This window comes from Equus quagga, chromosome 17 (assembly GCF_021613505.1).
Source record: "Equus quagga isolate Etosha38 chromosome 17, UCLA_HA_Equagga_1.0, whole genome shotgun sequence".
NCBI lineage: Eukaryota > Metazoa > Chordata > Mammalia > Perissodactyla > Equidae > Equus > Equus quagga.
This window is the reverse complement of record NC_060283.1, coordinates 8,083,780-8,106,862: the sequence shown is the minus strand read 5'-3', so window position 1 is coordinate 8,106,862 and position 23,083 is coordinate 8,083,780. Positions and strand designations below refer to the sequence as shown.

At 57.5% G+C, this 23,083-nt stretch overlaps 1 protein-coding gene across 9 annotated transcripts in view; it reads left to right on the top strand.

Annotated features, from left to right (window-relative positions):
* Positions 1-23,025, top strand: part of MARK2 (microtubule affinity regulating kinase 2) — a 55,126-nt gene extending 32,101 nt beyond the window's left edge. For 2 of the 9 annotated variants that reach the window (XM_046643295.1, XM_046643296.1), the window contains exons 2-19: positions 7,393-7,572; positions 7,810-7,863; positions 10,596-10,644; positions 10,964-11,029; positions 11,118-11,188; positions 11,408-11,464; positions 12,185-12,421; positions 12,853-12,972; positions 13,064-13,163; positions 13,240-13,352; positions 14,298-14,430; positions 14,700-14,878; positions 15,194-15,291; positions 16,113-16,274; positions 16,890-17,147; positions 18,190-18,216; positions 20,224-20,268; positions 20,896-23,025. In XM_046643295.1, the coding sequence (XP_046499251.1) occupies positions 7,393-7,572; positions 7,810-7,863; positions 10,596-10,644; positions 10,964-11,029; positions 11,118-11,188; positions 11,408-11,464; positions 12,185-12,421; positions 12,853-12,972; positions 13,064-13,163; positions 13,240-13,352; positions 14,298-14,430; positions 14,700-14,878; positions 15,194-15,291; positions 16,113-16,274; positions 16,890-17,147; positions 18,190-18,216; positions 20,224-20,268; positions 20,896-21,256 (2,310 nt within the window). In that variant the 3' untranslated portion in view covers positions 21,257-23,025. Of the gene's footprint in view, positions 1-1,883; positions 2,264-6,383; positions 6,585-7,392; positions 7,573-7,809; positions 7,864-10,595; positions 10,645-10,963; positions 11,030-11,117; positions 11,189-11,407; positions 11,465-12,184; positions 12,422-12,852; positions 12,973-13,063; positions 13,164-13,239; positions 13,353-14,297; positions 14,431-14,699; positions 14,879-15,193; positions 15,292-16,112; positions 16,275-16,889; positions 17,148-18,189; positions 18,217-20,223; positions 20,269-20,895 lie in introns of those variants that run through there. The other 7 variants (XM_046643300.1, XM_046643301.1, XM_046643299.1 and 4 more) reach the window with 7 other exon arrangements.
* The last annotated feature ends 58 nt before the right edge of the window (positions 23,026-23,083 follow it).

Sequence of the window (23,083 nt, the reverse complement as noted above, 5' to 3'; positions counted from 1 at the left end):
AGGTGCATCCAGCCTCCCCACTGATCGGTGCTTACCACAGCTTTGCAAGATCTCTCCCACCTAGAGTGTTCCGCTGGTTTGGCAGTTGAGAGTGACAGTTACCAGGATCAAAGGAGGCAGACAAGGCTCCTGGATGCGGTGAAGGAGGAAGGGTTAAAGAACTAGCAACTTGCCACAGCCATGTGACTTTTCAGCTCAGTCTGACCCCATCTCTCCCCAGCCTGTCTGTTTGAGGTCAGTGCTCAGTACTTCCTCAGTTTACAAAACCCCTTAATGCCTCCCACAAATAGGATTGAGGAAACAATCCTTCTGTCACATTGCAAAATCCTAGGGACTGGAAAAATGAAGCTGTTCCATCCTGCTCTGGCTTCTGAGTGAAGGGGCAAGTGGTCCCAGGCAGGCCTGAGCCCAGGGTCCAGAATAAATCCTGACCTCTTCCGTTGAGATCAGGGCCCACTTTGGGAAGGAGTGAAAGGAGGGATTGTTATGGGACCACCTGGGTCAGCCTTTAAAACAGCCCTCCCCACTGGCCTCAAGCGGCCATCGGCATTCTTGTTGTCCCAGGCACCTTCCCGGAGTCTTCACATCTTTCCCCTCCTTGGAGGAAGAGCTAGGGACTTACCTTCTTTTAGGGGAAATAAGAGCAGATTAGGCATCAAGAAGGGTTAATGAGAAGTAGTAAAGGGGACTGTGAGAACAGCAGAGTGCTGAAGCGGGCACAGGGGCCCTGGGCTCCAGTCCCAGCTCTGCACTGCAAGGCTTGGAGACACGTTGGGCAAGTCTCTTAACCTCTGTGCTTCAATTTCTCCTCTGTAAAATGAGGATGCTACCTACCCTCCAGGTCTGTGGTGTGGAGTACATAGGAAGGAAGTGCCGGCAGATGTAGTGTCAGAATGTCGAATCTGTGCACGAGGGCTCGTATGTAAGGTGACCACTGAGTAGCATGGTCTCCCAGGTGTCTGTGCTCCGATGCTGAGGGCACAGAGGAGGCTTGGCCCTTCCCTGGAGGTGTTTAGGGCTTACCAGCACGAGATCTTTAAAGAGTTGCTCAGTGGGGCAGACTGTAGCCTGGAGTAGTGGAATGAATGCAAAGTCGATCTGGGAGCCAGAAGAAAGGCCATGACCAGAGCACAGAGCATAGGCAAGGGTGGGCTCCACCTTGCCCCGCGTCAGCAGACGCCTAGAGAGCAGGCTTTGCAGGTGGAAGGTGTGCGAACGGCTGCCCCCAGGCCCTCAGAGTTCTTCTAGAAAGCAGTGTTGGCGGGTGGGGTGGAGACCTGGAAGGGGGCGGGAAGCTAGGGCTAGACTCCCAGAAGCAGGGCTGGAAGGGACTTAGAAGGGACATTTCGTTTGTTCCCCAGCCTTTGGGCAAACTGTAGGATTAAACATGACATTCTGTATCGGTGACAAAGGTCCTTAATCTAGAACCCACAGACTTCTAAGGTGCTTCACAGGGTCCCTAAACCCCCTGAAACTATGTCCAAAATATTGTCCATGTAAGTAGAATATGCATTTTTAAGGTTAAACACTGCTTTTTGAGAAGTAGGAGGTCCATCTGCCACCATGGGATGCTGGTGTCTTCTCCCCCCGCCCACCCTTGTTCTTGAGGGGCGGTTGCTGGTCTTCCCAGCCGCTCTCTGGGTCAGCATGTCTGATTCGAGCCCTTACCCAGGTCCCACCTGCTGCAGGTGAGATAAGGACTTGATGACAGCCCTGGCTGCACTGAGTCTCCTCACCCTGTCCCAGCTGTTACCCAGCAAAGCACCTTGGGGAGGGTGGGGCAGCCCACTTCCGGGGAGGGGGTGGGGGAGGGAGAAGGAAGTTGATCTAAACCCGCCTCTTTCTCTGTCTGTCTCCCTTCCTTCTCCGTCCCCTCCTGCCCCTTTTCTCCCACCTTGCTCCTGCTGTAGTGTCCTGGAACTGCATGCGTTTCCTGGCCACCGGGCCCTGGCCTGTGGGAAGCCGCGGGGCTTGGTCCCCATTGCTCCCCTTGCCAAGCCCGGGTTCTCTCTGCTAGTGGTGGTTTCGGTTGCAACACAGTCCAGGTTCCCAGGCAGGAGCCGCTCGGCCTGGCTGCTTCGCTACTTTTCACTGAGGAGGTGGTGGAAGGTGTCGCCTGCGTCGGCTGAGTAAGGGTGGCTGGCGGAGCCAGCAGCCCCCGCCCTGGGCCTGGCTCTTCCCGGCCTCTGTACTTTGCCCTCGCTGCCTGACAGGTTCTGCTGAATGGAAGTCGCTGGTAGTCCTTGTCCCTTTCTCCAGCCGGGTATGTTTTCCCCTTTTTTGCTCTAGGATTACCCTGTCTTCTTTCCTCCCTCCTACCCCGAATACCGGATGTCTAAAAGATTGCTAAATGGAGCCAGGCACCAGCACAGGGCAGTGAAATTCATGGGAAGGGTTTCCAGACGAACAGGCATTGGCTACGGAAGGAAGAGCAAATACCAGGAGGAGTCTCCCTTAGGTGGAGTCAGCGGGCTCAAGCAGAGCGAGAGGGGGTGCTGGTGACAGGCAGGGGCCCAGGGGGGGTCTCTGGTGTGAGAGTGAGGGAGACTGGGATCTGGGCAGTCACCCAAGGGTAGTGCCCAAGGGACGCCTTTCTTCCTCCACTCCACAGTGCCCGGGCTTACTCTACCTGTGGCTAGGGAGTGCCTGCCTGTCACCCCTCCCAGCTCGGCCCCTTCTCAGCCCTGGGGAAGCCTCAGGACGCTCGAGGCCAGCCCTGAGTGCAGAGCCCCGAAGCGCGAGCCTTTCCGGGGGAGAACTGTCGGAGGAGCCCCCAGCACCAGGGAAGGCGCCCCGCTCCCTGAGTCAGCGCCGGGCCTCGGGGTGGAGGCTGGCTTCCGGCGCACCTGGCAGCGCGCCTCAGCCGGCTCGGAGATCCCAGGTGGAAGGGCCCACCGGATGTCAGGCTCTCTTGTTCTTTTATCCTCCGTGTCCTGCATTCTCTCCTCCTTTCCGTCGAGGACCCTGAAGCTGTTGAGGCCCTGCTTCTGAATCAAGCCTGCCGTTTGGTTCCAAATACGTCCTCACAGGGGACCCCGTTGTTCTTTCTGAGGGCCGCCCGAGAGCCGTGGCGTGTGCTTTCAGCAGGCTCCCTCAGACCTTTGGGGCCTGCCTGGGTGTGAGGTAGGCCAGAGCCCTGGGCCGGCTGGTGTTCCGTATCTTCCTGTGAGCACGGAGGACAGACATGGCTGTAGCCAGATCCTGTTTAGCTGGCCCAGAGGGGCAGCTAGTCCTCGGCCTGGGGAGATCTGGGCCCAGGCTGCACGGGTCTCTCGGAACCAGGGAAGGGACTCTCTCTCCATAGCAGCGGCCGCACACCCTTACCTCCTCGTCAGCCTTCCGGGAAGCCGCCTCGCTTGGGATCTCGGTCCAAGAAACGTTTTCTGTTGGAGCCTTTCTCCTTTCTCTACTCCCGTTCTCCATGCTCTCCTTCCTGCTGTGGGCTCTCCTCGCCCTGTCCCACATCCCTGCTGTGGGAACATCTTACGACGTAGAAGAGGGGAGTGGGTAAGAGAAGGGCTGTACGCTTTGAGTCCTGAGAGGGGGGTGGTTCAGTCCTGACAGGGGAGTAGGTGACTTCTGGCGCGGGGGATCAAAGAGCATGTGCCAGCACTCTCTGCTTCTCTGGGTCCCGGACAAGCAGAGCCTTCTCTCTTACAGTCCTAGATACCCGGCTTGGAACGAGCGCTTCACAGCTGGCCTGTCTCGTCCCCTGCTGTGAAGGCCGGCAGCAGCGCCGGAGCAGAGGGCGGCCGACACTCAGCGTGGCCCTCTCTCCCGTGGGGCGGCCCATAGCATCTCTCGTGGGCCTCCATCTGGGCTGCAGCTGGCTTACGAGGGCTCGACTTAGATGCGGAAATCTTGTTGAGACTTCTAGCTTTGCAGACAGTAGTATTTGGGAACCAAAAATAATAGCAATAATGGTTGCTCTTTATTGAGCGTTGGCTAAAGCATTTTACATGTGTTCTCTCACCTACCTAATGTGAAGTAAGGAGTGTTTTATCGCCACTTTACACATAAGGAAACCATCGCTAGTAAGTGGGGGAGCCGAGTTCTGTTGGACGGAGCTCCTCATCGTCCACTAGACCATCTACCAGACCACAGATGTGTGGGGTCACCCACACGGTCGTCTTTCAGATAGTTTCCTTCCCACTTTGTAATACTCTCTTCTCCTTCTGAAGGATGGTGTTGATAATAAAGTTAGCATGTGGTGAGTAAGTGGCAGATTTAGGGTTTGACCCCTGGCAGTTTGTCTCTGGCATCCACACTCTTAACCACGCCGCTCTACCCCGGTGAGGAGGCGCCTGGATGGCAGAGCCCCGCTTGTGGTTGTGGATGTTCCTTCAAGTTCATCGTGCAGCTGAGCCTGGCAGGGAGTGCTGTCCTGCCGTGCCACACTGACCAGCCCCTGGTGCCAGAAACCCTGAGAGGGATGGGCAGCGCAGAGCTCGGGATAGGCGGTAGGATTCGCAGCCTTGGCTTCAGAGGGGCAGAGGGCCTAAATCCCCAGGGAGATGCTGAATCCCTATTCCACATGTTGAGGACTGGAGACTGCCAAGCTCCTGCTGCCCTTGGCTCCTATCCTCAGAGAAGAGGGGAGTGACAAGAAACAGGAGGTGAATTAGAGGTTGCTGGGAAGCTTTTCTACCCATCTTCCTCCTGTGGGAGTTGGGGCAGAGGGAAGCTTTGTCCATGGTTCCTCAGGCCGGCTGGTAGGCCAGGAGGCCAGGCCTTCAGGACCCTGAAGGGTGGGGTTCAGGGTGCCGTTCGGTAGACTGACCCAAATGCAGGTACCAGCAGGACCCAGAAATGCCCTTCTCTCCAAGCGTTGTGAACCCTAGAGTTCCTTTTGGAGGGAGAAAAGCTGGTCCAGCAGTGCCGCGTCAGGACCGGGCAGGCTCAGGTGCGCTCCAGGGTGTCTGGAGAGCAGAGGGCAGAGAGCTTTGTGGGCGGCAGTGGGCAGGCGTCAGAGGCTTTGGGCACTTGTGGTAGATCTGAGGATTGGTGAGGACTCAAGAAAGAGCACTCCCTGAAGGGCCAAGGGGATGGCGGGAACCTCTCCCGCGTCTGCCGCACGCGGCGGGGGGGTCTTTTCTCCTCAAGGGTTCAGCCTCATGAGCTTCTGGGATCTGAGTCAATCAGCTGCCCCCAAACCAGGCGGCTGCTGCAGTGTGGAGAGAAAGGGAGGCCGGACGTTGACACAGTGAAGAAGGGGACAGTCGGTAGCAGGACACTTACTGTGTGTTACTGTTTTTCTGCTGAAGTCTCTGGTAGGGAAGGCAAGCTCCTTGTCAGGGAACCCTGGGCAGTTCCTTGGGTGGCAGCAAGTCATTCCTTTCCTCTGTGGTTTTTGAGGGCTTCACATACAGCCAGAAGGGGCTGTGAGGAACTTTGACGCCCACTCCTCTGGTCAGCCTGCCCCCCTCCAGATCGTCCCCATGAAGTTTTCAGGGCAGCTCTGAGTGATTCTAGGGTGAGGCTCTGGCAGCAGCTATGTGCAGTCTGCTGGAGCAATGGCGTCAGATGTTCTCTGAGAGGAAAATAAGAACTAGAGTTAGACCAGACTCTCAGCAGTTTGATTGAGATATAATTCACGTATCCGTACAATTCACCCATTTAAAGTGTACAGTTCAGAGCCAGCCCCGATGGCCTAGTGGTTAAAGGTGGGTGCTCTCACTGCTTTGGCGGCCTAGGATCGCTTCCTGGTCACAGAACCACACCACTTGTCTGTTAGTTGCCATAGTGTGGCAGTGACTCACACAGAAGAAGGACTTATAACTAGGTTGTACAACTGTGTACTGGGGCTTTGGGGTGGGGGGAAAAATTTTTTTTAAAACTAGGGACCTGTCTGGTGGCATAGTGATTAAGTTTGCGTGTTCTGCTTCAGCAGCGCAGGGTTCACAGGTTTGGACCCCGGGCACAGACCTACACACCGCTCATCAAGCCATGCTGTGGTGGCATCCCACATACAAAATAGAGGAAGATGGGCACGGGTGTTAGCTTAGGGCCACTCTTCCTCAGGAAAAAGAGGAAGATTGGCAATGGATGTTAGTTTATGGCTAATCTTCCTCACCAAAAAAAACCAAATAACTAAAGTTACAATTCAGTGGCTTTTAGGAAATTCACAGAGCTGAACATTTTCCTTATCACAGAAAGAAACCCCACACCCCATAGTTGTCACTCCCAAATCCCCCGCTCTCCTCAGCCCTCCCAGCCCTAGACTAATCTCCTTTCTGTCTCTATAGATTTGCCCATTCTGGACATTTCATGGAAATGAATCATACAGTATGTCTTCCTTTGTGACTGGTTTCATTCACTCAGCGTCATGTTTTCAAGGTTCATCTGTGTTGTAGCATGTGTCAGTACTTCATTTCTTTTCACAGCTGATGAATATTCCACTGTGTGGATCTTCCGCAGTTTGTTTATCCCATTCACCAGTTGTTGGACATTTGTGTTATTTCCACTTTTTGGCTATCGTGACTATGGGATATTATGCGTGAACATTGGGATGCAAGTTTTTGTGTGGACGTCCATTTCCATTTCTCTTGGGTGTGGACCTAGGAGTGGAGTTGCTGGATCACATGGTAACTGTGTGTTTAGCCCTTTGAGGAATGTACAAGTCTGTGTATGCACGTATGTTTTGTCTGGACCACACCCCGCCTTATGTCTGTATGCCTGCTCAGTGCCGCTGTCATCATTTCTGCTTCCTCGCACCCTTGTTGGAGCTGTCAAGTATCTAGGTAGGGCAGAACATTGCCTTGCTCAAACTCTGTCCTTCACTTCACTCTTTGCACGCATATTCACTTGGCATCCACCATAGTCCACTCTAGGTGCTGGGATGTATCAATGAATAAATGATATATGCCTGCCTTCATGAGCTTCCTTTCTCATCGGGATAGACAGCAAATCAATGCAAAATGATAAATAATGGAGGTAGATGAAAGCGTTGGGTGGCGATGAGTGCTTTGAAGTAGTTCTGATCGTGTTGCACCTGCGACTTTGAGATGCAGCCTTCTCACAGTGTGAACAGGCAGCAGGCAGAACAGTAGGAGACGCTCTCCCACGTGAGGCGGAGGAGCTGTTGGGTTATTAATGGGGGAATGTATTGCCAGGCGGTGGAGCCAGTGATGGAATAGCTCAGGTCCTAAGCTCCAACACCCACAGGATGTTGGCAAGGGACCTTGGGCTGTGCTCTTGAGGGGAAGACTGGCTCACTTCTCATCTCTTTTTTCCTTTCCCTCCTCGCCTTATGATTCTTTGCATGCCCGCCAGCCCCTTGGAATCTGCCCCTACACCCCCAGCCTCTTCGATATTTTGCAGAGGGCTGAAGGGAAGGGTGTGCGGAGCTGGAAGGCCAGTGTGCTCAAAGGTGTGCGTGTTTCCACCCTGCAGCCCACCTTGGGACATCTTGACTCCAAGCCCAGCAGTAAGTCCAACATGCTCCGGGGCCGCAATTCAGCCACCTCTGCTGACGAGCAGCCCCATATTGGCAACTATCGACTCCTCAAGACCATTGGCAAGGGTAACTTCGCTAAGGTGAAGCTGGCTCGGCACATCCTAACTGGGAAAGAGGTGAGCACTGGGGTTGGGACATGGCAGTGTCTCCCGACTGTTAACGCTCCAGCAGGTAGTAGTGGGGCCTCCACCACAGCCAACCTCTTGTTTATCAGGCAGAAGTGAGATCTGAACAAGTAGGGGTGCTAAGAGGGCAGGGCAGAAAGGAGGCAGAAATGTAAAGGAGGAAGGAGATTCGCGTCCTGGGTTAGCTTGGGGAGAGAGGTAACCTTGGGCTTTTTGTCTCATCTTCAGGTAGCTGTGAAGATCATTGACAAGACTCAGCTGAACTCCTCCAGCCTCCAGAAAGTAAGCACACCGCACCTCCTCTCCCTTTCTAAAGCTCTCTCCAGGGGTCAGTGATCTCCTAACCCTGTTTGGACCTCCTCTTGAATCCCTAGTTGAAAATCTCTGGGCACTTCACTGTCGCACCACCCCTCTCCGTGGCTCTGCTACCTTTACGGCCTTGGTTGGATCTCCTGTGTTGACTCCTTCCAATTGGACTTCCTGGCCACAGGCACTGGCTCTTTAGAAGTCTTTCTGCCCCTTCCCAGCCACTTGGCCTACCTGTCTGACCTACTTCCTGCATCTTGTTATCTTCTGGCCTGTGGCCAGCCCTCTGCAAAAACACATGTTTGTAGCCATTACTAGAAACACATGCAGTTACTCCCAGATCTGGAATAATCCAGGGGAGTGGCTATAGGAGTACAAGGATAAGACGAGGCAGGGAGCCTGCCCCTGGATTCTGTGCCAGCTCCGTTTTGGAGATTGAGTGCGGCAGACTGGGGTTTCTGGAGGGTGAGCTCCAGCCCGGGCCTCTGGCAGTGTGCACATGAAGACAGGTTCTCCCAGTCTCCCTTCTCACTTCCAGGCTCTTCTTGACCAGAAGTCGCAACGTCGTTTGCACACAGTCTTCGCTGGTTGAGGTTGAACTTCTCCTTCCCTCTTTGACTTGTGGAGGGAAACTGAGGTCTTACTTGGCAGGTTGGGAGAACGTTCCAAGTAGGAATACATACCTCCCCCCTCTCCCAACTCAAGAAACTATGAAAGCTGGTAGGAGTGAGAAAAGGAGACTTTGATTTGCAGAAGGGGGCAGCGTGCCAGCGCCTGGGGGTTGTAGACCTGGAAGCTCTCTGCGCTTTCCCCCCGTGCTGCACTCCGGCAGTCAGGGGAAGGAGGGAATCTCCCGTCTGGCTCCCGAAAGCTGCCCCCGTTAAGGTCAGTCACATTTCCTTTGCGCCCTCCCGCTCCAGCTGACCCTGGCTCAGATTTCTCACCTTGATTAACCTGGTTCTTCTCATCTCATGGCAGATTGAAGTTTTCTTTTCATGAGCACATTGTGTCATTTGAGTTAGGAGAGGGCACACCTCGTGCTAACAGAGTCAGCTACAGTGAGATGGGGAAGCTTGGGACAGGGCCTAGGGGCTGTTACCGAGAGAGATGCTCTCCGAATCAGAGCGTGTGGGTTGAGGCGCCCTGACACGCTTAGACCCAAATCCAAGGTGTTTGTTTTTTGTTACCCCTGAGATCCTTTCAAGGCTCTTTGATTCAAAGGAAACATTGCTGTCATCACTGGGGCTTCCCTGTTTGGAGCTTTCCAGAAAGAGGAGAAAGAGGGCTACTATTGGCTCAGACCCCACAGAGGAGACGCCAGTCTGGCATGGGCCATTTGGTCTTTGGAACCGTGCGGCCTGCCATCATCATTGCCAGAGTCGGCCAGGCCATCTTATTCCACACCTCTTTTTTGCTCCCTGCCTCTTCCCGACTGGCTGGAAGGCACCAGTACCAGACAAATGCAGCCATTTTAAAAGCCTTTTAACACACTCTGTTACCAGGCCAATCTGATTCTGGCCGCATCACTCTGTTTAAATTTAATCCCAGAATGATCCCTAAAGGACTAGCAGTGAGGAAGCTAGCCCCCTCAGGGCTCTGGTCGAGCCCAGGAAGCTCCACACTGTCCCAGGAGAGTGCCCTTTCCAGGCCAAGTGGCTGCCCTCAGCAGCAGAACGCTGGCAGCTGCCTCCGGACCCCATTTCAGTGCTACCCCCCTTCACCGCCCCGAGGCGGTGTCCAGGATTTTTTGCCTGTTCATCCAAGACAACTGCTGGGCCAGGGAAGAAAGCAAGAGAAACCTGGGCTCTGACAAGAAAAGGGGGCCAAGGTCAGAATCAGGTTCCTGAAGATTTTGGAAAGCCTGTCTCTTCTTCTTTCCAGCTCACGAAAGCTCTGGGACCTCGTTAAAGGAAAAAACAGTGTTCACTTTATGCCATAAACTATACGCCAAACCTCCTCTCCCCGCAAAAACCAAACCAAAACAAACAAACAAAAAACTAGTTCTGCTCTTTGTGCAAGTTGTGAGGCCTGGACGTTACGAAAAACCCCACCTCCAGTGCTCTGGCCCCCGCCGAGGGGATGGAGTTCATTTCTGTCATCTTTCTTTATGGAAATGTATGGTTTGGAGTCCCTGATTTTGTTTCTCAAAGAGAGCGTGAGTGTGTGGAGGTGGATTTGATTAAAATTGGCATCAGCTATATATAGGAGTGGCTTCTTCTGTCACCACCCCAGAGGCCCAGGAGAGAAAGGCCTACCCCCAGTGCAGAGCCCTGTGACTTCTGCAAATCAGGAGATGATGGGGTCCCCCTTAGAACGCCCCACCCCTTCATGCAGACCAGGCTGGAGTCTGTCTTGGCACTGAACTTTAGAAGCAGCTCAGCTTCTGAATATTCATATACATGGACTCACACTCCTGCCTTCCGACGCACCCCAAACCCGTGTGCTGTTGGGGGCTGGATTCGGGGAGACGCGCAGGTGCTGAACCTGAGGCTGCAAGGTGTGAGAGCCCAGCTCTCCCCCTCCCCTGCCCTCCTTGCTCTCCTCCCCTCCCCCCTGCTTCCCAGCCACCCGGGACGGGCAGGGATGACTTGGACAACTGTCCTGTTTCCTTTCCTTGCCTGTTTTCTCTTTTGGAAAAAGAATGCTGGCAGTGGCTCTGTTTGGGGAGCAGCCTGGGCAAGCATGACCCCTGGTGTTTTATTTTCCAGCTCTTCCGGGAAGTAAGAATAATGAAGGTTTTGAATCACCCCAACATAGGTGAGAACCAGTCGTCATTCCATTCTTCCCCCACCTCAGGGCTCCACTTCCCAGCGTGTCATCCTCCCCCACCCCCCAGGCATGTGGCCTTCTGGAGTCTTCAAGGCCGCCTCTGGGGAAGCCCAGCTCAACGGCCAGCTCTGCCTCCGGCCCACTGGGCTGTCCTTAGGAATGTGGCTGCTCTGAGAGGAGCTTGTCCTTGGGAGGCTGGGCGTGTGAGGGGGGAGCGTTCATCCCTGGGATGCCCCTGTACGTGTTGGGGCTCGATGTGTTGTCCCTCCCGCCTCTCTGACTCATGGCTTGGCCTTTTCTCTTGTAGTTAAATTATTTGAAGTGATCGAAACTGAAAAAACTCTCTACCTTGTCATGGAGTACGCCAGTGGAGGTAGGTGTGGAACTGTCTCTTCCTGCCGTGTCCCCATGCCCCCCAGACCCCACAAGCTCTGACCTAGACTCTGCCCCGTCTCTTGCAGGAGAGGTGTTTGACTACCTAGTGGCTCATGGCAGGATGAAAGAAAAAGAGGCTCGAGCCAAATTCCGCCAGGTGGGTGCGAGTCCCTCCATGGAGTATGGGCCCGACCTCTGCCTTCTGGGGTTTGGCATACATGGAGGAGCTGCCTGTCTGTAAGTGGCCTTTGGAGGGTCCTCTGGGCTTTGCTTATCTATGTGGCAGCTGAGAACTAGGTCACGGGGTCACAGTTCTGCCAGCCCCTGTGGCCTACCCTCAGGTGCCACTGGACTGACCCTTCTTCCTTCCTTTCAGATAGTGTCTGCTGTGCAGTACTGTCACCAGAAGTTTATTGTTCATAGAGACCTAAAGGTAAGGTGTGCCCTTACCCCCGCGTCTCTCAGTCTGGGCTGGGTTCTTGGCCTTCCATTCACCATGACGTACAGAACCATCAGGCCCCAAGTGTTCGAGGAAACCCCAGCCTTTAATTTCTTTGGAGATGGTGAGGAAGCCTCTAGGGCTGCTTTTGATAGAGGCCTTACGACTGGACTTAGGATCGCACTCCAGCTGGCCGGCAGAGGGTCTCTGCCATTTCACCTTCCAGGCAGCCGGGCCTGGCAGGAGCGCTCCAGGCTTTGCTGGTCCTTCAGGCAGCCTGGCGGCTGAGCGAGGAAAGAACGTTGGCTGTTCCCACAGCTGTGTCACAGTTGCTGTGCCGGCGTACACGCTCACTCACCTCTTTCACTGAGATGTTAGGGCGTGAGGCTGCCAATGAGTCTCCTGGCCCCTGCATCCTCAGAGCTGTGACCATGATTAACCTTGGGCCTGACGCAGACGCTTTGCACAGCTCGCAGCCTCTCTGAGCCTTCGCATCCCAGCTCTCTCAGGGCTGCCTGTGTGAGGAGTGGCCTGCGCTGCCCTCCTCAGCCCAGCCTCCTCACAGCAATTGAAGAGCTGCCCTGGAGTTGGTGGAGAAAGTTCTAAGACTGGAGATGACTTCCTGTTTGTTCTCCCGTTCCCCTCAGCTCCCTCCTGCCCCGGGCCTTAGTGGAGTCCACTTGGTTCCCTGACATGTTCCACCTTACCTTCCAGGCAGAAAACCTGCTTTTGGATGCTGATATGAACATCAAGATTGCAGACTTTGGCTTCAGCAACGAGTTCACCTTTGGGAACAAGCTGGACACCTTCTGTGGCAGCCCTCCTTATGCCGCCCCGGAGCTCTTCCAGGGCAAAAAGTACGATGGCCCCGAGGTGGACGTGTGGAGCCTGGGTGTTATCCTGTATACACTGGTCAGCGGATCCCTGCCTTTTGACGGACAGAACCTCAAGGTGGAGTGCAGCGCAGACTCAGGCCGCTTGTGTTACTTCTCGTTTCCTCTCTCGGCCTCTCGCCTTGTCCCTGGCCTCCCCTTCGCCACCTCTCTACGTTCTTCCCCAGCCAGGGCTTCAGAGAAGGGCTTGCAAAAGGTAGCAGCAGTTGAAAGGTCTTCTGCACCCGGTGTCATAACCGCAGTTGTTTCCTCGAGGGATGGGATAGATCATGTGTCCCTTCACCCTCCAAGGCACTCAGGACTGCTGGCCTCGGGCAAGCCACAGGGCACAGGGTACTTGACCGCTTCTCGGGCGAGGTGCCTTGTCCTGGGCTCTCTGCCTCCTGCTGTATTTCATGTATACCTGCCTGGCCAGTCTTAAGCTCTCAAGAGCCTGAATATTAGGTTCCTTCCCTGGGCCGTGGGGTGATTTAAATTTCCCTCCTACAGGAGCTGCGGGAGCGGGTACTGAGGGGAAAGTACCGTATTCCATTCTACATGTCCACGGACTGTGAAAACCTGCTTAAGAAATTTCTCATTCTCAATCCCAGCAAGAGAGGCACTTTAGAGGTGAGCAGCCTGAGCCCAGCTGGCTGGGAGGCCCTGGGTTCCCGAGGAAGCCTCCAAGCTGAGTCTCCTTCCCCTTCCCTTTGTTCCCCAGCAAATCATGAAAGATCGATGGATGAACGTGGGTCACGAAGATGATGAATTAAAGCCTTATGTGGAGCCACTCCCTGACTACAAGGACCCCCGGCGGACAGGTGAGGCTGTGCTGGGCCAGGAAGTTGAGCCTGCCAGGACTCAGGACCAGCCTTAACTGTGTGTCCCCCCTTGCAGAGTTGATGGTGTCCATGGGTTACACACGGGAAGAGATCCAGGACTCGCTGGTGGGCCAGAGGTACAACGAGGTGATGGCCACCTATCTGCTCCTGGGCTACAAGAGCTCCGAGGTGTGTGCCCCCTGCTCCCCTCCCTGACCGGCCACCTTCCCCGTCAGTAGCTCCCCCATGCTTCTGGCAGCCGTGGAGGGCAGACGCTTGTCTCTGAATAGGTGTGCTCTCTGCTGACGAATTTTAAGCTCAGCTCTGGTGGCCGAGGGCCTCTGGCCTTTGCTTTCACGTGTCTGCAGGAGGGAAGGAGTAGGGAAGCCTCTGGGCCAGGGCCTGGGGCTGGGTTTTCACGTGGGCAAGCCAGATGTGGCTCGCTCTCTGTTGGCTAGACTGGGTCTGGGTCAGTCTGACTGGATTAGTTTTGTGTTGATCTAGAAATCTTTGTGTCCGTTCCATGTGTTGGTGTCTCTCTGTTTCTGGAAGTGCACATCTCGGTTTGTGGGTCTGTGGGCCTGTGTGTCTTTCTTATGGGGTCTTGAGTCTGTGTGTTGCTTCTGCCTGGTGCTGGCGTCTCGGTATGTGCATCTGTGTGCATGTGTGTCCATGGGAGTCTGTGCATCTGGAGGCTTCGTGATTGTCCTTCTGCCCGTCTGCGTGATCATGTTTGTGTCTGAGTCCATGGGTTTCTGTGGGAGTGGGGTCTTGCTCATCATCTGTGTGTCCCCACATGTGCCACGGCCTCCCCACCCTGCTGGCCCCTGGTAGTGTTGGGCTCCTTCTCTGGGTTCTCACCTTTGCGGGCTCAGGCGTTATCGGGGGCGGAGGGTCTCTGAGTATGTTCTCGTGGACATGGACATCCCTCTCTCAGGGTGGGGGTCTTGAGGGGGTGTCTTTGGCTGTGCCTGTCAGCATCTGTGTCGGGACGTGTTTTGATGCACATTGGCCTTGCAGGGCTCTGTCTCCTGTGAGCCCGGGGCGGGTTCGGGGGAGGCAGAGTGATAGGTATGAGCGAGTCCCTCTGTAGGCACCGCTGGAGGATCAGCCCTCCCTCTTCTGTTCTTACAGCTGGAGGGCGACACCATCACCTTGAAGCCCCGGCCTCCAGCTGATCTGACCAATAGCAGCGCCCCTTCCCCCTCCCACAAGGTACAGCGCAGCGTCTCAGCCAACCCCAAGCAGCGGCGCTTCAGTGACCAGGGTAAGTGCAGCAGGAGTTGCAGCTGGGGGCTCACCCCTCTCCTGAGAGGTCACAGGTCCTGGGGGCTTCAGGTGACACCGCAGAGATTCAGACCCCATTCAGCCGCTTGCTAGTAGCATGGCCTTGGGCAAGTCACAGAACTTCTCTTGGCCCCGGTGAGGTGGGGTTTGCTGGGCTGCTGCAAGACTATAGGAAAGCACCGTGTATGTGGCGGGCACTCAGCGGGCCCCCGGCGCTCACCCATTCCCACCGTCCCTCTGGCCCAACAGCTGGTCCTGCCATTCCCACCTCGAATTCCTACTCTAAGAAGACTCAGAGTAACAACGCAGAAAATAAGCGGCCGGAGGAGGACCGGGAGTCAGGGCGGAAGGCCAGCAGCACAGCCAAAGTGCCTGCCAGCCCCCTGCCCGGCCTGGAGAGGAAGAAGACCACCCCCACCCCCTCCACGGTGAGCCATGCCATCCCTTCCCTGCTCCTGGCCAGCCCCACTCTCTCCCTCCCATTCTCTCCCCTCCTGCAGTGGGGCCTGCCCTCTCCAGGCAGCTCTTAATCCAGACCCAGCTCCCTTTGGCTGCCTCCCTGACTTCCCTCCAGGGCCACGTCTGCTTACTGTGGACAGCCTTGCCCTCAAGAGTAAAAGCAAAATCCTTTCTTTTCGCTACCCCATCTGCCCCCGGTGAAAGGGGGAGGGGAAGCAGGTCCTACAAACCTGCCAGTAGAACACTGATTTTCTGGGTACAACTCTGTCTTTTATTCCCCACAGAACAGTGTCCTCTCCACCAGCACAAATCGAAGCAGGAATTCCCCACTTTTGGAGAGGGCCAGCCTTGGCCAGGCCTCCATCCAGAATGGCAAAGACAGGTAAGCAGGCCTGGCCTTGCCTGCCCCGCTCCCTGGAGCCTCTTCTCGCGGTGGTGACGTCCATCAGCGGCACCGCCTCCCTCCCTGCTCCCTGGAATTCCGTCCCGGCTCTGTCCAGTCCAGCCTCCCACACACCAGCGCCTCCTCCCTGCTCTCCACTCCCCCCACCCGTCTCCTCTTCCCTGTGCTCCTGTGGCCGCCCCTGCGGTGCCCCAAGTGTGACTCCATGATCATCTCAGCTGCCTTCTCGCTTCCTGACTGCAGCCGGGCATGGCAGCTGCGCTCCTCGAGGCATCACTGCCTGAGGCTTTGTTTTGGGGGCCCCAGCTCAGGGCAGAACTGAGATGCCCACCTGAGGGGCATACACATTGTGGGTGACTCCAGCTGTGCCCGTGAGAGCAGCGCTCCCCCAGCCTTGACCGTCAGCATCTCCCCGTGTGTTGCATTCCTGGCTCCGCCTCTTCTGAGCTTAATGAAAATTCCCCTTAGCAACACCCTGCTCTTTCTGTCAACGAAGCATCCTTGTTCTTAGAATTCCTAGGAGACCAGTGCAGCTGGAGGCAGTTGCCTCCTGTCGGCTTCCCTGCACTTTTGGTTTCCTCTCCCAGGCTCGGGCCTGCCTCGCCTTCGTCACCCTGCCCTCCGCCTCCCAGCCCTGCTTCTCAGCTCTGACTTGCATCCCATTGCTGCTCTGGGGCCTGCTCTGCATCCTGCCGAGGCTCCTAGCTCTGGCCTTCCTGCCCTGCCCTTGCTTCCTAACCTGAACCTCCCTGCCCCCACCTGCCCCTAACCCAGGCCTCTCCGCTGCTTTTGTCTCCTAGCCTAACCATGCCAGGGTCCCGGGCCTCCACGGCTTCTGCTTCCGCCGCAGTCTCTGCGGCCCGGCCCCGCCAGCACCAGAAATCCATGTCGGCCTCCGTGCACCCCAACAAGGCCACTGGGCTGCCCCCCACGGACAGTAACTGTGAGGTGCCGCGGCCCAGGCAAGTGTGCTGTGGCAGCTGGTGCACCTGCTGCCCTCGGCCTGCCCCACCCCTGCCCCTATGATTTCTTCCCACCTGAGGGTCCTGCTCTGTTCTTGTCATCTTAGCCACAAGAAATGGCTCTGTCCCCTGCAGCCAGGAAGTGGAGAGAACCAAAAATAGCTTACTGCCCCCTTTTTTCCTCCAGTTCTCCCTCAGAACAGGTATGCCAGAAGCCGTCCTGGGGCTCCAGAAGGAAGCCTTTTTGTTCTGAGCCTTCCTGGACGTCCTTAGGACCCTGGGGACAGTCAGCATCACAGGGACTCAACCCTTGAGGGCTGGTCAACATTGTCCCCTTGAGGTTCCAGTCTGCCCAGCTCCCACGGAGCCACTTCTCTCCAGCCTGTGCTGCTCTCCACACACGTGTCCTTCCTTCCTCCCTCCCCGCCACCATTTCCTTCCACCTCCACCCGGACGTCCTCACCAGTGTCCTCAGTGGTCACACCCCTTCCTTCTGTGTCCTCTGTGGTGGCTGTCTCTGCCCTGTTCCCACCCTAGGATGGTCCGTTTGGTTGGCAATGACAGCTTTCTCATGCCCTCACGCATTTCTCCCACCCCTCACCTCTTTTCCCACAGCACAGCCCCCCAGCGTGTCCCTGTCGCCTCCCCCTCCGCCCACAACATCAGCAGCAGTGGTGGAGCCCCAGACCGAACTAATTTCCCCCGGGGTGTGTCCAGTCGAAGCACCTTCCACGCTGGGCAGCTCCGGCAGGTGCGGGACCAGCAGAATTTGCCCTACGGTGTGACCCCAGCCTCTCCCTCGGGCAACAGCCAGGGCCGGCGGGGCGCCTCTGGGAGCATCTTCAGCAAATTCACCTCCAAGTTTGTACGCAGGTGAGTAGGGGGCTTAGGGTGGCAGAGAGGCTGAGGCCAGGCCTTCCTACCTGCCTGGTGGTGGGGACAGGGACACCCAGAACTGCACTTGGGTCCTGGGGTTAGAAGAGGCCTCGGGAAGCCTAAGAAATTGGGTCTTTGTCAGCACCTCAGGTGCCCAAACCCGTCCATCCCTCTGAGGCCTTCCCAACTCCTTAAACACACCCCTCGTTCTCTGGCCCCAGAGCAGATGGCCGATGCCGCCTCCTCCCTCGGAGAGTGTGAACTCAGATGCTAAAATAAAAGCCCCCTCTTCTCTCCTGGGTTCCCATGGAAACTTATATTTGGTGACGCAGCTGCAAAGTCATGAGGCCTGAGCCAGGCTGGGCCGGCAAGGAGAGTTTTTCCTAGTCTCTTGCCTCGCCCCCTCTGACCTCCTTTCCCCCTCGACCCACTTGGTTAGGTCTGGCTGCAGCCACTCCCCTCTGCCACGGGAGTTGCCAAGATGAAGCCATCAATGAAGTAGCCCGGGGCGGGGGTGGGGGTGGGCCACGCCAAGGGTGGCCTCCTCCGTTGCAGACCGATGCTCTGATGCCTCCCTGTGTGGAAACCGGGTGGGAATTCTCTTCACGAGGGTTCTCACCCGGCCCCGACCACCCCAAAGGGAAGTTTTGATTCTTGAGGGGCATCCAGCAATCTGGCCTCTTGGGATGCTGTCTCTCCATCCCACCGCTTCCTCTAAGCACCTTAGTGTAGCTCCAGAAGCAGCAGGGGGTTCAGAGAGAGCAGGGTTGCTGGCCCTACTCCTGCACTCCACTCCACTCACTGGAGCGGCCCGAAGCCAGGCCCCTTTGGGCCCTGGAACGGGGTCCAGGGCTGCAGGGCGGGGCGGGAGCAGATCGGGATGTCTGGGACTCTAGTCTCGCTGAGCGGCTCTTCCACAGATGGGGCGACCCTTGGACCCTGTAAAGCCCACTCCTCACCTGCTTATCCACATACCGTCTTGTTGGTTTTTTTCTTTTATTTCTTTTTTTATTTTGTCTTTTTTTGTTTGTTTTTTTAGAAATCTGTCTTTCAGGTTTGCCAGAAGGTAGGCGTTGAGCCCGCTGTGTGTGTGTGTCTGTGTCCTGTGTCCTGCCTCCGTCACTAACTCCCCTTTTCTGGCTCTCGCTCCCTCCTCCATCTGCTAACCACGTCTGTGTGGCCCTCTCTCTGCCATCTTAAAGGGACGAAGACTGCCTCTGACCAGGCGGCGGCACGAGGCCACGTTTGCCCACTCAGGGCAGATGGCTTCGAAAATGATGGGTCTGTCCCCAAGCAAGGCGGACCTTCTCAGGGAGTTCTCCCTTTAAGATTGTCTCCTCCCCCCACCCCCAGCCCGGGTTTTGGTACAAGCATTGGGTTCCCTTTCTGGCCCTTGCCCATCTGTGCATGCGCTGTGAAGAGGCTCCACGGGGGTCGAAAGTGCGTCTGGGATGGGATCTCATTCCGGGTCTCCTGGGGGCTCCGCCTTCTCTGGTCCTTGGAACTTTGTGACCTGTTGCCCCCGTCCTACAGGATGGTAGGACTTTGGAGGTACTCCAGGGACCCTGGGATCCCAGGACTTCACTCTGAGCCTCCAGGCCCAAGGAGCCTTTGCCTCACGAGTGGGGCACAGCACCCCCTTCTGGCAGCTCCTGCAGAACTAGGCCCACCCCGCTCTCCCCTGGCACACCTCCTGCCTCCCCCAGTATCTGGACGAATCAGCCACCTCTCTGGGCTAGGTGCTCCGGATATGGCCTGTGGCTTCCGAAGAGCCAGGAGCTGGGATGTTCTAGGTCTGGGCTGTTTACCCCTAAGCTCTGGCGAAACGATGGGAGATCCCACCTCAGGCATCTCCCTTCGTAGGCCAGATTCTGGCTTTGCCACCCCTGGCCCTACCCTCCTCCTCTCTGGAGGCCTGAGTGGGCCAAATACCAAGTTGAAGACCAGCGGCCAGGTTGGGAGCCCTGGTTCCCCAAGGCTGTCAGCCCAGGCCCTGTGCTTGGGCGGGGACACCTCGCCAGGCACGTTGGTGTCCCAGCTGACAGAGGAAGGGCCAAGACAGGGTCTTCAGGCTTTCCCCCTTCCGCCCACTGCTCCCCACCCAGCCCTTCACTGCATGGCTGACTGTTGACTCACAAGGCCCCAGTGGGGGCCTGCCCTGCAGGGCGCCTCCACCCACAGGGCAGGAGCCAGGTGGGGCTGGAGAGAGCAGCCAGGCTCCTTCCCCTGCACAGCCCGGGCTCGCTGCTCGCGGTGCGCTGGTTTGCAGTCGTGCGTCTGTTGTGTCTTTGTGTTCCTTTTACATGTGCTGCTGCTGCTCTCTCTCACTCCTCCTCACATCCCTGCCCTCCTGCAATCCCCAGTTTCCCGGCTCCAGGCACCCATCTTCCAGCCAGGAGCTGGAGAAGCCGCTCAGCGGGGCCAGACCTGTTCCCCACCCACCCTCTCAAGCAAGGTGTCTGCCCTGCCCTGCCCTCCATCCTCCATTCTCTACAAGCAGAGGGCCTGGCAGGCAGGGAGTTATAAAAGAATGGGCGAGGCAGGCTGGCACAGCTGGCCTCAGGGCCCTTCTCCCCGCCCAGCCCCGGGTGTTCTCAGAGCAGGTCCGGCTCTTGAGCCTGTGAGCTTCTGGCCAGAGACCTCTGTCTCCCCCCTGCCCCTTCCGTCCCAGAGGACTGCGGTTCAGAGACCCGCTCACAGCGTGAGCCCTGGCTGTGGGCTGGTGGGGGAAGCTGCCTCGTGCTGTGGCTGTGTGCTGATGCGTGTGCCTGCACATCCACACCCTCTTCCTCCCCCAGAGCAGAGGCTCCTTCTCCCCAGCACAGATACCTGGGAGTGTGGGGAGGGACAGCCCCCCTGTGCTGGGCTCCCTGTTGGAAAGGGACAGTCGAGCTGCCAGTGTGAGGTGCTGCAGAGCCACGTTGGCCTGCCAGGTGACAGGCAAATGGCCTTTGGGCTTGGGTCCTGCCCACCCGCCAGTGGCGCCTCCCCGGACCCACCCTCACCTGGGTCTGCGGCGGCGGAAGGAGCGAGAGGTCCCAGCACTAAACTCTCCCTCGCTCTATTTTTTGAGGAACCTGAATGAACCTGAAAGCAAAGACCGAGTGGAGACGCTCAGGTGAGAGGGCGGGAGCAGCACTGGCCCTGCCCGGGCCGCCGGGCTCGCCACACGCCGCCTGCTCCTCCTTCCTTCTGCCACCTGGCTCTTCCCCCGGTGGTTCTGCCCTGTCCTCACCCTCTTGGGGCCTCCCTTTCCTCAGAGAATCCCCACAGCCCAGCTGTAGTCGGTGTGGGCCCTTCCCCTCAGATCTGGTATATTCTAGAAGCAGGGGGCCTGGGCTGGGCGGTCAGGGCTACAGATTCCTACCCATTGACTGGCTCACTTCTGTGCCTCAGCTGCTTCTTTCTGTCCAGGCTGTGAACTGCTCAGGGCTGTTGAACACCGCTCCCCTTTCTTCCCTGGCTCTCCTCCCCTCTTCAGAGCAAAGCATGGAACTGTCACCCCCCCACCCCCCATCAGGGCCTGGCCTCCCCTCGCCTTCTCCGCCCCAAGAGCCGGAGGGGCAGGCCTGCCCACCTGTCGCACCCTCCCTGCTCCCCCGGACCAGGGCTCGCATTCCCTCTTGCAGTGTTGCCTCCCGGGCACCCTCCGCTCCCCCATCGTCTCAGGGTCTGTCTGCCAGGGTGGCTGTCTCTCGGGGGGTGCCTCAGCCCCCGCCTGACTCTGCCTCTGCCCTCTCCGCAGACCTCACGTAGTGGGCAGCGGAGGTAATGACAAAGAAAAGGAGGAGTTTCGGGAGGCCAAGCCCCGCTCCCTGCGCTTCACGTGGAGTATGAAGACCACGAGCTCCATGGAGCCAAACGAGATGATGCGGGAGATCCGCAAGGTGCTGGACGCAAACAGCTGCCAGAGCGAGCTGCACGAGAAATACATGCTGCTGTGCATGCACGGCACGCCGGGCCACGAGAACTTCGTGCAGTGGGAGATGGAGGTGTGCAAACTGCCGCGGCTCTCTCTCAACGGTGTTCGATTTAAGCGGATATCGGGCACCTCCATGGCCTTCAAAAACATTGCCTCCAAAATAGCCAACGAGCTTAAGCTTTAACAGGCTGCCAGGAGTGGGGGGCCACGGAGGCGGGCCAGCTGGACTTCGCTGCTGGGGCCGGCCGCTCCGCCCCACCTGGGCGAGACTGCAGAGATGGATCGGTGTGTCTCCCCCTGCTGGCACATCTCCCCTCCCCGCCCTTCTCAGTTTTTTCTTCCATGTTTGTGGGGGATGGGAGATGGCTCTTTCCCCCCCACATTTACCCCTGCCCAGAAGTCCCCCCTTCCCCCCTCGCTCCCACAGGAGGCAAAGGAAGGGGAGGGAGGGTGGGGGGGCAGGGCTCCCCCTCGGTACTGCGGTTGCACAGAGTATTTCGCCTAAACCAAGAAATTTTTTATTACCAAAAAGAAAAAAGAAAAAAAAAAAATCCCAGCGGCCACCTTTCCTCCCTGCCCCATCGGGACAGTTGAGACTGGATCTGTGGGGTTTCCCGGGAGGGTGGCTCAGGGCTGGAACACTCTCAGGCAAGAGTGGTGGAGTTCCCTGTCAGGCCCTCCGCCAGGCCCACTTTGGGCTTCTCCCCTCTCCCCCTCGTTCCCCTCCAAGCAAACCACCAGAGGTGGCCTTCCCCTGACCTCAGGCCCCTGGGCTGGAGGCCTGGGCGGCTGGGGGCTGGGGCGGGGGTGCTGCGCAGCCCTGAAGCAGGTGGGGCTGGCGGCGAGGATGGGGCTCGGCCTCCCTCCACACTGTATCCTCTGCCCCTCCTTCCCCCGAGCTGGGCATTTCCTTCCACGAGCTGCTGTGGGGACTTTTGTCCCCCTCCTCAAAAGTCTGTGCCATCTTCTCCCATCCCCTCCCGGGTAGAAGGCGGGGCTGACCCCAGGGCTGGGAGAGGGGAGGGGACTGCAGGGCAGATGGGCTCCTCGGCCCCCAGGGGGCCGCCTGGGCTGCTAGTCTCCGGAACAGGGACGCTGGGCATTCTCCGTTATGGGAGAGCCTTTGTCTGAAAGCACAGCCCCCGCCTTTCCTCCCCCACTGCTCCCCGTCATTGGCATTAATCTAGGCACCAGCTAGTTCCATAGCAGTGACTTCCCTCACCACTCATCTCGGCCTTGCCTCTTCTTCCTGACACTGTCGCCCCTCCTCTCAGGAGACACTGCCCAGGGCCGCCTGGCGGGGCTGGATGGGGCAGCGGGGGCCGGGAGCCTCTGCCCTCCACGGGGTGGGGGGACAGCTAGGCCAAGTGATGCCCAGCTTGCCAACCTCCACAGCCAGTGTGGGAGTGGCTGGTGACGGGCGCTTGGCTGGTGGCGGCCGCTGCATCCCTTAATTTATTTCTCTGCTGTTTCTGTTCTTGAGAAATTGGGGGAGGGGGTCCTGCACAGAGGCTGCCCCCACCCTCACCTGAGTTGTACATTTTTTTGTGATGGGTTTTATTTTTTATTTTATTATTTTATTTTTTTTGATTTATGATGACTCCACCCCTACTCATCACCCCCACTCCCAGGCCAGGCTCCGCGGCAAGTCGAGCCCTTGGGTCCCAGGAAGGGGCCTCGCCAACCTCAGCCCTCCTGCCCCAAGCCCCGACTGGACTGCGGGCTGCTCCGGCTCCGACCAAGGGCTCCCCCTCCCTTCCACCCTCCCTCCCTCCCCGCTCCTGCCCTATGGAACAGCCCGGGTGCTCCGAGGGGCCCGGAGGGCATGGCTTGGCTCCCAAAGGGGGTGGTGGCCGGGGGGGCTCCCAGGCAAGGTGGCCCCTCCCCACCCAGCCCCCCCCTGCACTTAGTTTCTCCTCTGGATCAAACACGTAATAAAGAGAATGTTTGGAATCTGAGCTGCCTCCTCCTGTTTCTTCTCCCAGCTGGGCAGGGACCCAGTCCCCGTGGG